Source organism: Anabrus simplex, chromosome 1 (assembly GCF_040414725.1).
Source record: "Anabrus simplex isolate iqAnaSimp1 chromosome 1, ASM4041472v1, whole genome shotgun sequence".
Lineage (NCBI taxonomy): Eukaryota > Metazoa > Arthropoda > Insecta > Orthoptera > Tettigoniidae > Anabrus > Anabrus simplex.
Genome location: NC_090265.1, coordinates 1743348564 through 1743365188, shown reverse-complemented (window position 1 = coordinate 1743365188; position 16625 = coordinate 1743348564). Strand labels below are relative to the sequence as shown.

Below are 16625 nucleotides of genomic sequence, written 5' to 3'. Positions count from 1 at the left end.
TGCAGATGAATATATTTCTTCCCTATAACAAAAGATGGGTCACGGACTTGGCCTATAACAAAAAGCAAAGGGTGCCTACCCATGCTGCTGAAATGAAGTTTCTGAGGAGCATGGTTCAGAAGACAAGAAGGAACAGAGTTCATGACAGGATATCAGGAAAGAAAAATAGAGAAGCTGAATGGTAAAATAGAGAGAAACATGTTGGGATGGTTTGGATACACCAAACTAATGAGACTGAAAAAAATGACAAAACAGAGCTTGGACCTGCAGTTGAAGGGGAGAGAGATCGAGGAAAACCAAGAACAAAATGGATTGATTTAGTGAAGAACAACTTTAGGAAATCCAACATGGATTGGACCAGTGTAATGAAGAGGAGCAGTGGAATGACAGAGAAAGTGGAGAAGAACCAAGTTAGCCTCAACCTAGAAAGAAATGAACAAGGGTAAATGATGATGACGACGATAATGATTGAGAGAGAATTCTAATAGAAGGATAAATCATTAGAAATAAATAATTTATAACTTGATAATGATTTGAAAATAAATTATTTATTGTTTAGTATGGGTAAGTTTTTATCACCTAATACCTTCATTTATATCACCAATCATCATTCTACGCAGCTTCCAACTTGTAGGGTTTACTTGAGGAAGTAAGTCAATCAAATAAATCAATTTAGTGAAATATGTAAAACAAATATACCTGAGCACAGCTATCGATTGAGTCCAGGCCTCCACAGTAGGGAGGATGACTGCCAGAGGGATTTCCACATGATCATCTTTCATATACCTCTCACAAGTAGACAACATACGGATATGATAACTTGCTTGATCTAGGGTCTTCATCTTGTCTGTTCTATTATCCATACAATATTGATATGTATAATGTTGGACCAATTTGTATTTCTGATAGACACCATTTTCCTGTAAGTACAACATCTAATTAACAATCAATTAACATGACATCCATGAAGTAGTTCATAAAAAATGATAAAACAGAAAACTGCAGCATGAGTTAACAAACATATCATACACATCTGGAATACTGAAGAAATGCCCGACGAATGGACTACAGCAATAATCCAGCACTGCACAAAAAAGGTGATAGATCGGATCCCAGTAATTATCGGGGCATATCTCTGCTTGATGCCAGGAACTGGGAGAATATCAGGGAGCATTTCGACCAGGACGAAGCTGTCCCGATCAAATCATCAGTCTTATAGGATAATGAAACACCATAGAGTTTGGAACAAGAGATTTATCATTACTTTTATTTATGGTTCATGTTTGTGGGTTATTGTAGTCACGTCCTAGTTCGTGAACCATGGGCAACGGCTGAGTGGCCTAGTAAGTGGTCCTGAGAGTCGGGATACCAGTTGCTATGGAATGGGAGTGGGCATCTCGGACATATTCTGAGTCGTGGCCCTCCTTGTGCTCAGTCGGCTAGGACTATACAATCCACCGGTGGTCCATAACCCGTCAGAGGAGAGATCCTCACTTGGACTATGTGCAAGTAGGGTAGCATCCTGCTTTATGAATTTACCGAGCTCAGAACATTTTAAGCAAGCCTCGGACCTATGGGAGTAATGGAGACCCACTCCCATTTGACAGGCGAGGGACTCCTTGGAAACAACTTGCCGAACGAAATGGAATTCGATGGGGAGCTATCAATATTAATGGGGCTTATGGAAGAAAGAAAGTAGAACTGGTTGAGTCAACAAAGAGGATGTATCTGGACATGCTGGACGTGCTAGGAGTAAGTGATATTCAGGTAAGGGGAGATAACGAGGAAGAGATAGGAGATTATAAAGTGTACTTGACGGGTGTTAGTAAGGGAAGGGCAGAGTCTGGGGTAGGGCTCTTTATCAGGAATACCATTGCACGCAACATAATTTCTGTTAGGTGCATAAATGAGCGAATGATGTCGGTAGATTTGTCAGTTGGAGGAATTAGGACGAGAATTGTGTCCGAGTATTCACCATGTGAGGGTGCAGATGAGGATGAAGTTGACAAGTTTTATGAAGCATTGAGTGACATCGTGGACAGGGTCAACAGCAAGGATAGAATAGTGCTAATGGGCGATTTCAATGCGAGAGTTAGGAATAGAACTGAAGGTTACGAAAGAGTGATTGGCAAATGTGGGGAAGATATGGAAGCTAATGGGAATGGGAAGAGTTTGCTGGACTTCTGTACTAGCATGGATTTAGCTATTACGAATACATTCTTCAAGCATAATGCTATTCACCGCTACACGTAGGAGGCTAGGGGTACCAGATCTATAATAGACTATATCTTAACAGACTTCGAATTCAGGAAATCTGCTAGGAATGTACGAGTTTTCCAGCGATTTTTTGACGATACAGACCACTATCTGATATGTAGTGAAATAAGTATCTCTAGGCCTAGAGTAGAGAAAGTGAAATCTGTCTGCAAACGAATAAGGGTAGAAAATCTCCAGGACGAGGAAATTAGACAGAAGTACGTGGATATGATTAGTGAGAAGTTTCGAACAGTAGATAGTAAGCAGGTTCAGGATATAGAAAGTGAATGGGTGGCATACAGGGATGCCGCAGTAGAAACAGCAAGAGAATGCGTAGGAACAACTGTGTGTAAAGATGGGAAAAGGCGAACATCTTGGTGGAATGATGAAGTGAGAGCAGCCTGTAAACGTAAAAAGAAGGCTTATCAGAAATGGCTCCAAACAAGGACCGAGGCAGACAGGGATTTGTATGTAGATGAAAGGAACAGAGCGAAACAAATAGTTGTTGAATCCAAAAAGAAGTCATGGGAAGATTTTGGTAACAACCTAGAAAGGCTAGGTCAAGCAGCAGGGAAACGTTTCTGGACAGTAATAAAGAAAGGAAGGGAGGGGAAAAAGGAAATGAACAGTGTTTTGAGTAATTCAGGTGAACTCATAATAGATCCCAGGCAATCACTGGAGAGGTGGAGGGAATATTTTGAACATCTTCTCAATGTAAAAGGAACATCCTGGTGCTGTTGTGAACAGCCAAGCTCATGGGGAGGAGGAAAATGATGTAGGTGAAATTATGCTTCAGGAAGTGGAAAGGATGGGAAATAAACTCCGTTGTCATGGGGCAGCAGGAATAGATGAAATTAGACCTGAAATGGTGAAGTATAGTGGGAAGGCAGGGATGAAATGGCTTCATAGAGTAGTAAAATTAGCATGGAGTATTGGTAAGGTACCTTCAGATTGGGCAAAAGCAGTAACTGCACCTATCTATAGGCAAGGAAACAGGAAGGATTGCAACAACTATCGAGGTATCTCACTGATTAGTATACCAGGCAAAGTATTCACTGGCATCTTGGAAGGGAGGGTGCGATCAGTCGTTGAGAGGAAGTTGGATGAAAACCAGTGTGGTTTCAGACCACAGAGGGGCTTGTCAGGATCAGATTTTCACTATGCACCAGGTAATTGAAAAATGCTAAGAGAGGAATAGGCAGTTGTGTTTGTTTCGTAGATCTAGAGAAAGCATACGACAGGGTACCGAGGGAAAAGATGTTCGCCATACCGGGGGACTATGGAATTAAAGGTAGATTATTAAAAGGAATCAAAGGCATTTATGTTGACAATGGGCTTCAGTGAGAATTGATGGTAGAATGAGTTCTTGGTTCAGGGTACTTACAGGGGTTAGACAAGGCTGTAATCTTTCACCTTTGCTGTTCGTAGTTTACATGGATCATCTTCTGAAAGGTATTGAGCCGTATCCTGACGGCCCATAAGAGATACTCAGATTATTATTTGGCATAATATATAATTTTATTGAAATAAATTTCAGTCATGTGAGAGTAATGAATCGCAGGATAGTGGAGACCGGAAGCCCATGGAGACATCAAGTCGCTGGATATTGCCCGATACTTCCTCAGGACCGTGAGAAAGACTTAGCGTCACCAGAAGTTAGCACATCTCGGCACGTGTACATGATATTGGCCAAGAGTAATATTCAGCCAATGAGAACGTGTGGGTGTGGCAAATATGGAGTCTGAATCGCGTGAAGGTTCGATCATATATCCAATAGATGGCTGATGACGTCACATTCTTGAAGCAAGGATCTCAATCAGCTGACTGGTGGGTAGTGCGAGAGTTTTGAACATTGTGTTATAGGTGAGAATAGTGATCAGCGTACTTAAAAGTGACTTTTAGCTACTGTTAATGAAGCGATGGTGCACTATTGCGTTGCGTATGGATGCAAGGAGACCTTCAAAAAAAGGATCTGGCATTTCCTTTCACGGGTAAGTAAATATTACGGTACATACAATTTACAAAATATTCGTTTAATGTTAACCTAGTCAATACTTACAATACCACATTTTGTGGTTAAATATTTATAAAAAATAGAAAGATCGTGAACATGTTTCGCCCTTCTTAATGGGCATCATCAGCACAATGGATAACCTTAAAACAAATAATCACAATTAAGACTGTTTACAATTATTGGTCATATAAAACTGGAATGAGACGTTGTGATGTTAAAAGTTATTTTCAATAACATGATTAAAAAGTATGACGTGAATATTACAAACACAAGTTAAAAATATTGTAGTACAATTTTACAATATTGTCTAAAAAATATATATTTATATTGGTGAGAAGTTTTTTAACCGGCATTCGTCTGGAATTGAAATGGATCCTCTTCTTTTAACTTTTTGGTGAAAGTCAATATTATTGTCGGGCCACCAAGTAGATTTGAAGAATAAAATATAAAACATATGTTCCTATTGTAGAAAATTAGATCAGGAATGAACATTTGGTGTTTCTTCTTGAGTTAAATTGGTTAAAACACATTCAGGTGAGAATACGTTAAAATGGAATATACATTGAAAATTTTTCGACGTACTAGTTGGAATATTTATCACTATAATAGTAGTCTTCCCATTTGTTGTGTAAATCTCAATGATTAGAATGTTGATAAACTGCAAAGAAATATAAAAACGCATTTAATGTGTATGTATAAATAATGAATGTGATTGTATAGTGTTATGGGTTATGTAAAAATGGATACTTACTCGAATGCCGTAGAGTGTCTATCTTGTTCTGTTATTAGCGTTAGTCTGTCTGGCGTTCCTGCTACGCGTATTGTATGGGTGTGGCGGAGGGAGGGGGACAGGTTGAAGGAGGAAAGAATTGGGCGGAGTAATACGTATTGGTATCGGTACGGGAGGGGGATTATTCGGAGGGGGAATTGTAGGTTTAGTATTCAGGGGGGTAGATGGAGTTGTTGAATTGGCAACTTTTAATATATGCAGAATTTTCTTTTGATTTGGGATAACTGTTTTAAATAACTTAGGTATTAATGTGTATAAAGAACTCTTAATCTCCGTGTCGTCATTAAGGTTGCGGTCTTTATTAAATGTTTCATCCAGATAAATGTAAATATTCATTGAGTAGTTTTCCCTTTTGGTATTCCTTATTATTGTCAGATCTTTTTCTATTGAGGTAAAATGGTGGCCCGTTTCCTTCATGCGTGTATTCATAGCGGAATTCAATATTGTAAAATTGTACTACAATAGTTTTAACTTGTGTTTGTAACATTCACGTCATACTTTTTAATCATGATATTGACAATAACTTTTAACATCACAACGTCTCATTCCAATTTTATATGACCAATAATTGTAAACAGTCTTAATTGTAATTATTTGTTTTAAGGTTATCCATTGTGCTGATGATGCCCATTAAGAAGGACGAAACATGTTCACGGTCTTTCTATTTTTTATAATTATTTAACCACAAAATGTGGTATTGTAAGTATTGACTAGGTTAACATTAAACAAATATTTTGTAAATTGTATGTAATAACTGTCGTCAATACGGACCAAAAATGAGGTTAATGACTTGTAATAAGTAAATATTTACGTAAATATGATGATGATGATGATGATGTAAGGGGTTTCATACAGTTGTTGTCATGTGTCTGTAGAATACGTATGTTTATTGTATTAGTTACAGTTCCAGTTTCCCGGTTACAGCAATTTTGAATACTGTGCTTTTATTGATTTCAGTTTTCCTGCTGATGAGACAAGTAAAAAGCAATGGGTAGTTGCATTAAGAAGAGAGAATTTCTTGCCTGGAAAGCATTCAAGATTATGCTCTAAGCATTTTTCACCGGAATGTTTTGATAATGAAGCATTTGGTGTTGGAGTTAAACTGAAGCCAAATGCAGTACCAACAATTTTTAATTTTCCACCCCACCTTTTACCAGCTGAGAAGAGGAGAAAACCTCCTGTGAAGAGGAAACTTCAAGTGGATCCTGTTGTACCACAAGTTGTGTGTGAGCAGATTTTCTTATTTTTTAAAATTGTTTTCCATAGATTTATGCAGGAATGTGGCCTGTCATCCTTATGTGAAATATTTGTGTTTAAGACATTTAACATACTGTTCAACTGCAACATCTATTGCAGCATATTAGGTTGCTACATTACACATAGGTAAGACATTTTTGCTGTTGACCCTTATAATTTTCATATTTTTTAGTGTTCCTCAGGAAGAGGAGAATGAGTCTCTTCCTAAAACAAAAGTGTTCAGAAAATCTTATACTGGTGATTACACTGAGGAAATGGTAAAGTCACCAAGGAAAGCCCAGACCTTCATGCAGGTTGCCAGGGAAGTTATTCGTAAATTCCATAAGAAGCAAAAATTGGAAAGGCAGAAGTATCGGCGAGCTATTAATCAGTTGCAGAATGGGAAAGCCTTAGTAAACCATCTGAAGGAGAAAATGATAACTGAAGATGCTGCTTGCACGCTTGAGGTAAGAAAACAACAGCTTAATTTTTTTATTATTTTTTTTTTTTTGGTTTCCCTATATCCGCTAGCCTTTGGTGGTGCTATTTGAGGATCCAACCAGTCTCTGGGTTGATGACCTAACAGACGGACATACATACATAAAATTTGGAGCCTTTAGAAGTCTGTAATTTGTTTTTATTGTATCACAATCTCTGTTAAACAAATATTTCAAAAATAATGTAATACCATAAATTAACTTGTGAAAAAGCATAATGCACCTTTTAGCTTCCATTGTTCCAGAAATGTCCTTCTCCTGCTGCTGCCCAACTTCTGATGCGAACAAAGGATGGTGATACAAGAGCAGAGTATCCTCCTGAACTATGCTGCTTTGCACTTACATTGAATTTCTATTCAAGTCGTGCATACAGCTACTTGAGGGATGTATTTCCTCATGGTTTGCCCCATCCAAGTACACTGCGGAAGTGGTATCAGTCGGTGGATGGTAAGCCAGGATTCAGTTCAGAGGCCGCAACTGCTCTCATTTCGAAAGGGAAGGAGATGGTTATCAATGGAAAGCCCCTAGTGTGTGCACTGATGATGGATGAAATGTGCACCTGGAAGCACATTGAATTTGATGGAAAACAATTTCTTGGTTATGTGAATTTTGGTACTGAAATCGAGGATCAGGATTTACCAGAAGCCAAGGAGGCTTTAGTGTTTATGGTAGTCTCACTAAATGTGGAAAATTCCAGTGGGTTATTTTTTGATTAACAGCTTAAGTGGCTCGGAGAGAGCAAACCTAGTGATTGAGTGCCTTAAATTTTTAAATGACTTAAATGTAATTGTAGTGTCACTTACTTTTGATGGTGCTGCTTCTAATTTATCCATGGCCCGTTGTTTGGGAGCTTCTTTTGATGAAAATAATATGGTGAACTGGTTTGAAAATTCCTCAAATGATTCCAAAGTGTTTATTCTTCTAGATGCTTGCCATGCTATAAAATTAGTGAGGAATACTTTAGGAGCTAAGAGAACTTTTGCCAGGGGTGATAATGTCATAGATTGGAGGTACTTAGAAGAGTTAGAGAAACTTCAGAGTATCGAGGGCCTTCATCTAGGAACAAAACTTACCAAAAGGCACATTCACTGGGAGAAGGAACCCATGAAAGTAAAGCTCGCCACACAAACATTCAGTGAAAGTGTTGGAAGTGCAATGACATATTGTGACAGAGACTTAAATCTTCCTCAGTTTCAAGGGTGTGAGGAGACTGTAAAATTTGTTAGGCTCATGAACAATATATTTGATATCTTGAACAGCCGTAATCTTTGTTCAAAGGGATGGCAGAAACCACTGAAAGTAGAGAATTTCCACAGTACGAGGGCCTACATTCAGGAGGCTATTGAATATATACAATCACTGCAAGAGATGGATGGTGGTGTTTGTCTAGTGAAGTGCTCTAGGAAAACTGGTTTCATAGGTTTGATTGTGTGTCTAAAGTCTGTCTTAGGAGTGTATGACTCAATTTTGAACATGCTACAGCTGAAGATGCATTTTCTGCTCACCTACAAAGGATCACCTGGAAGTTTTTTTAGTGCCATTAGGAGTCATGGTGATCATAACAACAACCCCACAGCTAGGCAGTTTGAAGCAGCATATAAAAGACTTTTGCTCCATATACAGATAGGTACTACAACCAGTGCCAATTGCTCTGCAGTTGACCCTACTGTAATTATGAATCGTAGAGACCGCAGTCAAATAACTGGTGATCCTATTCATCTGCCTGCCAACAGTACTAATGTACTTTTTGTTAGTCATGATCATGACTACATTCCACATCCAGCCAACCTGACACTATGTTGAGGATGTAGTGGAATATACAGCAGGTTTTGTTGTGAAAAAATTACACAAAGCAGTTAAATGCGATGTTTGTAAGGCGGTTCTCCAAACAGCAGTTTCACATTCAGCACTCCTGAAGAGGAAAAACAGAGGTGGCCTTTCAATCCCATCATTAGATGTGATATACCTCTACAGGGAAGGTGAAAAGATGATGCGACAATTCCAGCACAAAATGACAAGGATGAAGGACCCTTTAAATGTATTTGTAATGGCAGTACTGAATCATGCTAAGAGAAGTGTTTGATGAACTTCAGGAGCATACATTTGCTTCTCCGCCCCTTGACAACCACATTCATCAGCTGAAGCAAGCAGTTTTGATGGAATACTTTAAAGTGAGGTTCCACCATAAAGCACGGCTTGAAACAGAAAAACGTCACAGTGTGAGGGTAAGAAGCTTTCACACAAAGACTGTTCTATTCAAGAACCAGTAATATAAGGTAGGCTGCTTTATAATAATTATTTCATTTGCTATATAAACGTGTTAGAGTGTGTAGGCCTATATGAGGATTTCTATGCTTCCTATGACTGGAATATTTATATAGACTCAAGTTGCTTATGTAAGAGGATGCTGGTGTGGTATGCTAGTTTCACTGATTTGTATTAGTGTTCTACTTTTAGGCATATTCCCTCTAATCATTCTGTCTATGAGTCAGGTTGATTTTTATAGAAATTCATTCTTAAATTACTTTTATATTGGCATGTCTTGTTTCTGTATTTTGGGAACATTACTGAATGCTGCAGGATGTTTTCTTTTCTTCAGATGTGATCTTCTATTTATAGGCCTACTTCAAATGTGGCATGTGCATTAGTTTATGTTGGGCTTTAAACTAAGCTTAATTTAGTAGGTGGCAATGGAGTGAAATTTTACCTGTGTAGCATTTTATGTATCCCTTTTATTATTATTATTATTTTGTTGTTGAAGCACCATATTATAACACATCCCTGCCTCACAGGCATAAATAGGTACTTCAACCAGTGCCAATTGATATGCAGTTGACCCTACTGTATTGTGAATTTTTATAACTTATGATAAGTGAATATTTCTTGTTATGGTAACTGTTTATCGTTTACCCTGGAGAGTTCATTTTTGTTGCCATCTGTTGGTGGTGTATGGTTCACTTAAGTATGATACTTGTGTTATTTTCTTTCCATAATGGTCCTGTACGCTATGTGTCACTCTTTGCAACTTGTGTTGTTGGGCATTGGTTTGAAGTAGGCCTATTTCAGTCAAAAGCACACCAAGCACGGTAAATACAGTATTTTAAAGTTGTTTTTGGAAGTTATGAAGTGTTTATTGTAGATGTCAGTCGCATTAATATTTCAAATTAGGCTACACTTCCTTACAGACAACTTTCAGAGGTTACCTTTCAGCTATTAATCCCAATATGATGCGGTAATTGGAAAAAATTACTTGTCTCTTACATTATAATAAATAATTAACATTAAACAATTAGTGTTACTCACGGGGATGTAATACTTGAAAAAAAAAAAAAAAAGTTATAATGAGGGTGTATCTTATCGTAGGTCTCGTTTGGTTTTAAACATTTCCGTCGTAATTATGCATTTATGTCCACGGTTTTTATTGTAATTTACACTTAACCACAACAGCTAAGCAGGGTACATATCATATTCCGATTTTGCCGCCTTTTAGAATGTCACTGTTTGACAATTTCCTTATATCCTCTCAGACTCTGCTTCGAAATACCCCCCAGTCAGCTGATCCGAGATGTTGGCTTCAAGCCGCTCCATGGATGAGGTGGCGCTAAGCGCACTCTATAGTATTAATGCTCTAAGGCGCGAAGTCATAGTCCCAGGTTAACCAACATGAACAGTTGCTTGATATAAATTCTGTTTTTTGATGAATTCCCACAGGTCTACAAGTGAAATATAATCAGGAGTACACGATAGAAATAATCTGAAGAAATTTGATGTTATTTGCAGTGTGTTTTATGGTATGTTATAATTAATATTAAGTCATGATGAATGGCAAGCACGCCGATTGGTGGTTCGTCTAAACATGCGGGAATCCCATAGCCATAACGGCGTTAGCCATGCTTCCTTAGTGTCACAAGCTCTGGAGAGTGTCACTCTGATCGTGGTAGCCGATGTGATGTGAATGCTGTTCGATAGTGCTCCGATACTTGTACGTGAATGTTGCCACGTGATTACATCAATGACAGTGTATGGTTTTTAAGACTGATAAACAGTGTTTTCAGTCGTGCAGTTGAATAAATTAACTGGCGCAGTGTTAAATTGCAGATTATATGATGGCGCAAAGTTCACTACAGATAAATAGATGGTAATAATTAGCCGCAGACTGGAAAGTGAAGAAGAGACGCTCAGTTATTTCACATTTTCGTGTCGGTCGCGTTTCGCGAGGAACTCTTGATCCGTACCGCGAGCCGCTCTCAATAACTGTATACAGAATCCCTAATTTGTTAAATTTCAAGCGTATTTGTGTGTCAGTGTGTTGGCTGAGTTTATAGCTAACAAGGGTTTGTTCGGCACATGCAGAATTGAGCGGTGAAGAGACATTCATCCAAAGCCTTCTGTGTTGCAGTGTTCAGTAACTTTCAGCAAGAAGATGGCACCACCCATGGAAGAAGGAAGATTGTTTCTATGTGTTAAAGCAGTGATCAACATGGAGTAACCACATACTACAGCAGGGATGTGAGCCGTGGCCAGTGTCCTGAGAGTCGTCCAAGATAAGACGCATGTTTTAACTATGGAATGTTATATGGGTTATGTTAAAATACTAGTGCAGTTTAGTGTAGGGATTTTCTTTAATATAAATTAAGCCTGACGACATGTGTTTATTTCACCTTTGTAATGTTGTAAATACAGATAAGAGAGGAATGCATGATCTCTATATTTTTATTTTTATTTACGATTAGTTAAATGGGATAAAGAGGGAGTTGTTAGGATTATTTTGTTGTTATATTATGCATGAAATTAGCTTAGTATTATTCCGATTTTTCCTTGTATATTAGTGATAGGAGGATTAGATTGACAAGATCATCCAATTTCCAAGTTAAACCTTTGCCACGTTGAGAGTAAATTCAACTTAATTTTGGTCATTTAGAGTGTTAGTAACAGATTGCATGGCGCATGGTATTTCAGAAGCTGACATGTGTGAAGCTGCTTAATAACGTTGAAGGAATAGGATCTTCAAATGTAGGTTGGAAAATGTTTCGCCCAATGATTTGTACGGGAATCGAACCTAGATTCATAATGGAAAATGCTGATGAGAATTGTAAGAAATATAAGAGGTTTTAATGCATGCTAATTTATGAAGTAGATTATGCAGGCCGATTGCAAGCCTGATGAAGTGAAAAGAATGATGTGCAGTGAATGTGTCCCTGCTATTGTCTTCTGAGAGAATATTAATTATAAGAATTGACGGAAATTGATTCCAGACCAAGGAGTCTGATGTGTGTAATGAATTATCGAAGCATGCCAGTAAGAAGTATGATTGTACGTGAGCTTCCGTGTAGTCAAAGAAAGATGATATTGCCTCACAAGCTTACTTGTTAGCCGTGTTTACATAGACAGCGTGAATGAGATGGTATTTCCGTGATACAATCTTGGCGAACAGAATCCAAGCCTTAGTACATTATTGAATTATAACATTTCCTTTCAGCCCACAGCACAACAGGAAGTATGCGTCGGATGAACGCGCTTTTGGGTGCGCAACTGCAGCAGAAGAGGGCAATGTTGCCCATTGCTTTCCACATGATTAATGAAGGATAATAATATGTTTCTCTTACAGGATGGTGTTTTGTGATATTTATGTTGTTTGGAAGTGTTGTCTGGTTGTTTCATAGGGAACAGCCCGAGTGCTGAGTAATATTGATTGTCAATCTACTTCTCACTAGATCCTTCGGTGAACCGCGTTTCATGTTGAATCAGTGTAGTATGCAAGTCCTCTTTTCTTTATCCGATGTAGATATGTGAGATACCTTGCTTATTTTGTGTTTATTGTAAATACAGCGTAGGGAAATGCCACTAATATTTTTCATAATTCATATCGTGTCCCATTGCGTCTTAATTTTCCTTTTTATTCAAATGTTTTATTTTTTCTTAATTTTTCCTTTTTACGTTTAATCTTGCGACGACTCTAGTAATTTAAAAACCTGCATCAATGTGATACTTTAAATTAGGTGGCTCCATGCGAATCGATTACATATCAGTATACGCGTACGTATACTATCACATAAAATGAACACTGGACAATCAGATGAAGAATATTTCTAAAAGATCAGAAGTATTCAAGGTTGTGCTTGAAATTTCATTTCACATTTCATTTTCCTTTATCAATGAACGTTATAATGTCCAGTTCTTTCCTCAAATTTTGAGATTATGTTAATGTCATCTTTATTTTTGATTTTCTTGACTTTTATTAGTATGATTCGGGGCTATTTTGTGAATAAATTCATTCTACCCCATATTATTGTTTCTCATTCGAGTTATACCTCCATTTTCCTGTCATTTACTTATATTTAAGTGAGAAACTTCGACTTTTAGCCTGGCCCATCGACAACCAACCCACTTCTCTGCCCAACCCTGAGTTAGTCGGATGTTTATAGAGGAATGGAGGCATCGTCCTAGTAGGTTATGACCCCTGAGTATGGTACAGTATAAAATAGCAGGGAGGGATTCAGTTAGGTGGAAATGTAGTAAGCAGTCTGGCCTGCCTATGCTGACGACTTGGTCTTAATGGCAGATTGTGTCGAAAGCCTGCAGTCTAATATCTTGGAACTTGAAAATAGGTGCAATGAGTATGATATGAAAATTAGCCTCTCGAAGACTAAATTGATGTCAGTAGGTAAGAAATTCAATAGAACTGAATGTGAGATTGGTGATACAAAGCTAGAACAGGTCCATAATTTCAAGTTTTTAGGTTGTGTATTCTTGTAGGATGGCAATATAGTGAGACTGAATCAAGGTGTCATAAAGCTAATGCAGTGAGCTCGCAGTTGTGATCAACAGTATTCTGTAAGAAGGAAATCAGCTCCCAGACAAAACTATCTGTTTTCAGACCAACTTTGCTTCACGGGAGCGAAAGCTGGGTGGACTCAGGATATCTTATTCATAAGTTAGAAGTAACAGACATGAAAGTAGCGAGAATGATTGCTGGTACAAACAGGTGGGAACAATGGCAGGAGGGTACTCGGAATGAGGATATAAAGGCTAATTTAGGAATGAACTTGATGGATGAAGCTGTACGCATAAACCGGCTTCAGTGGTGGGGTCATGTGAGGCGAATGGAGGAGGATAGGTTATCTAGAAGAATAATGGACTCTGCTATGGAGGGTAAGAAAAGTAGAGGTAGACCAAGACGATGATGGTTAGACTTGGTTTCTAATGATTTAAAGGTAAGAGGAACTAAATGAGGTCACAACACTATTTGCAAATTGAGGATTGTGGCGACAATTAGTAAATTCACAGAGGCTTGCAGACTGAATGCTGAAAGGCATAACAGTCTATAATGATAATGTATGTATGTATGTTTTTTGATTTCAAAAAACTTATGACAGCATTCATCATGAGTCATTACTGAAAGCCCTTACAGAACTTGCTTTACAACAGAACTCATCAATCTTAGTGGAATCACTCTTAAAGAATACTATATCGAAGGTCAACTTCAGAGGTGAATTGTCTGAGCCATTTGAAATCCACACTGGCCTTTGACAGGGAGATGGACTCTCGCCATTATTGTTTAACTGTGCCCTGGAGAAAGTCATGCAAAAATGGGTAAAGAAATGTCATTCAAATATCAAGACAGGCAGACATGACAATGAACTCTATTTTAACACTTATTTATTAATTCAAAGGAACTCCATCCTCACAATATTAATCCACGCTTCACACATTGACGAATATTTATGTCACATTATCCATTGGCATGTTTCAGGCCGGCCGCAAAATGAGACGCAGGTTCATGGGGTGACGCAGGGTGACTCGCGTCGAATTCTTTGCGGCAGGGTGAGTCAATTTACAAGTAATTAATCTCATTCTGTTCCGTATTGAAGATACAATAAGTAAAATTCTTTCTTGAATAAAATTACTGTGTCCACCTATTCAATACAATTATATTTTGTAGTGATTAAATTTCACATGAATTATAAACACATTTGCATAAACTTTCATCCATACAATAGGATAAATCCGATCTACACTTTGGACGTTTTCTAGTCATTGTAAAATAAAATAATTTATTTGCTTCCTTGTTTACAAATTCTGGCTTTTGGTTAATGTACATATTGTAAGCTATGTAAATATCAACTAAAACACAACTTTGTAAGAAGCATAAGACCATTGTATTAGTATTTAGTATTAATTTAAGTTTAATATTAAATTCCAATGTTAATAGATTTAAGACTTGACCTTAAGATTAGTATTAGGCTAAAGATGCCCAAACTAGGGCGAAATACGTCCCTAACTAGGACACAGTAAATTTATTCCAAGAAAGAGTGAGTCACGCCGACAATCGTCGCAAGTTGGATCGCAATTTCAGTACGCAGTTTACCACGGAGCTTCAAAACACAATATGAACAACCAAAATCACCGCGAGTCTTGCAGGAAACTGCGGAAGACAGACTGCGGTCCGCAGGGTCACCTTGCGCCGTAACATGCGCAGGTCCAGTCAGTTCTGTGGTTCGCAGAAACTCACCATGAGTCACCCTGCGTCATCTCACGGATCTGCGTCTCATTTTGCGGCCGGCCTTAACGGCCTCATAATTGTTTTTAATTCCACAGATTGCCACCGTTAATGTACCCCAGGACAAATTTTGCTTTTAACTTGCATATATTGTTACAACCTCAAGTTTAATGTTTTTATTATATTGATTGTTGATTATCACTTTTTATTACGACATTGTTAATTTTTAATATGGTGATAACATTCTGTATATTTCAAGCTGGGGGCCCTGACCTAATTTTTGTTGCATTAATGGCCGATGATGTTCGCTATGTCGAACAAAACATGTCCCAATATTAGACACTTCATGATTATAATTCAATGAGTATACTGTAATGTACTGAATAGGTGGTTATAAATAAAAGAATTTTAATAAACAAGAACTGACCCGCCCAAAAACAGCAATACTTCCATACATTAAAAACCCTACAGACAGGATCGGCACGATACTGGACAAATACGACATAAAAACCACACTGGTAGCTAGCTCGTTCTCTACTACCAGTAAAAGACAATAGAACTGCAGGCTCCGGGAGTATACGACAATGAATGTAACTGCAGAACATGCTATGTTGGTGAAACAAAATGTCTGATCTCCACCCACCTAAAAAAACATACCCATCACACCAAGAATCAAAACACAGATCTTTCAGCAGTAGCCAAGCATTCCTACGACACAAGACACGGAATATCATTTGACAAGACCAAGATCCTAGCTGCTGTCCCTTGGAATCTGGAAAGAAAAATCCGCGAGGCTATTGAAATCAAGAAACATCCGAACAATATGAATTTAGAAGGATATAAAATCAGTAATTCTTGGATGCCTATCATACATAGATTAAGACATACAGACCACAACATAAACATGCAGGTCGAACCTCCAATTACATAACGGCGCGGGCAAGCCCCACTACCCGGCTGTGACACATAGCTTCCAGAATTCTCACAAGACAGCCAGGGGGCTTACGTCAGCCAGAAAGGCTACGATATATAGACCAAGGTCTGGAACCACTCTTGTAAATGTGATTGCTGCCTGGGAGACTGATTACCGCGGATCAAGTAGGGGTATTTCCAGTCGCCTTGACAAAGAATGCAGCAATGTATTCGAAACGTCGGCATACTGTACGTAATGTACGGAAAACAACAACATGGTTCAACCCAGAAAATAAACTAAATAATCACACACTATAAATTCAAGAAAAATACCTGGCATAAACATGTTTATAATTCGATATGCTATAAAGAGGACATACTTTTCATTTTAAATTGTAATTATATTGGTGGCATACAAGT

The 16625-nt window shown here is 38.1% G+C and overlaps 1 protein-coding gene across 2 annotated transcripts in view; it reads right to left on the bottom strand.

The window, feature by feature from the left end:
- The window catches only part of Hen1 (Hen1 methyltransferase), a 119954-nt gene that overhangs the window by 21739 nt on the left and 81590 nt on the right, over positions 1-16625 (bottom strand). For both annotated transcript variants that reach the window (XM_067155137.2, XM_067155138.2), the window contains one exon: positions 700-920. In XM_067155137.2, the coding sequence (XP_067011238.2) occupies positions 700-920 (221 nt within the window). The remainder of the gene's footprint in view (positions 1-699; positions 921-16625) is intronic.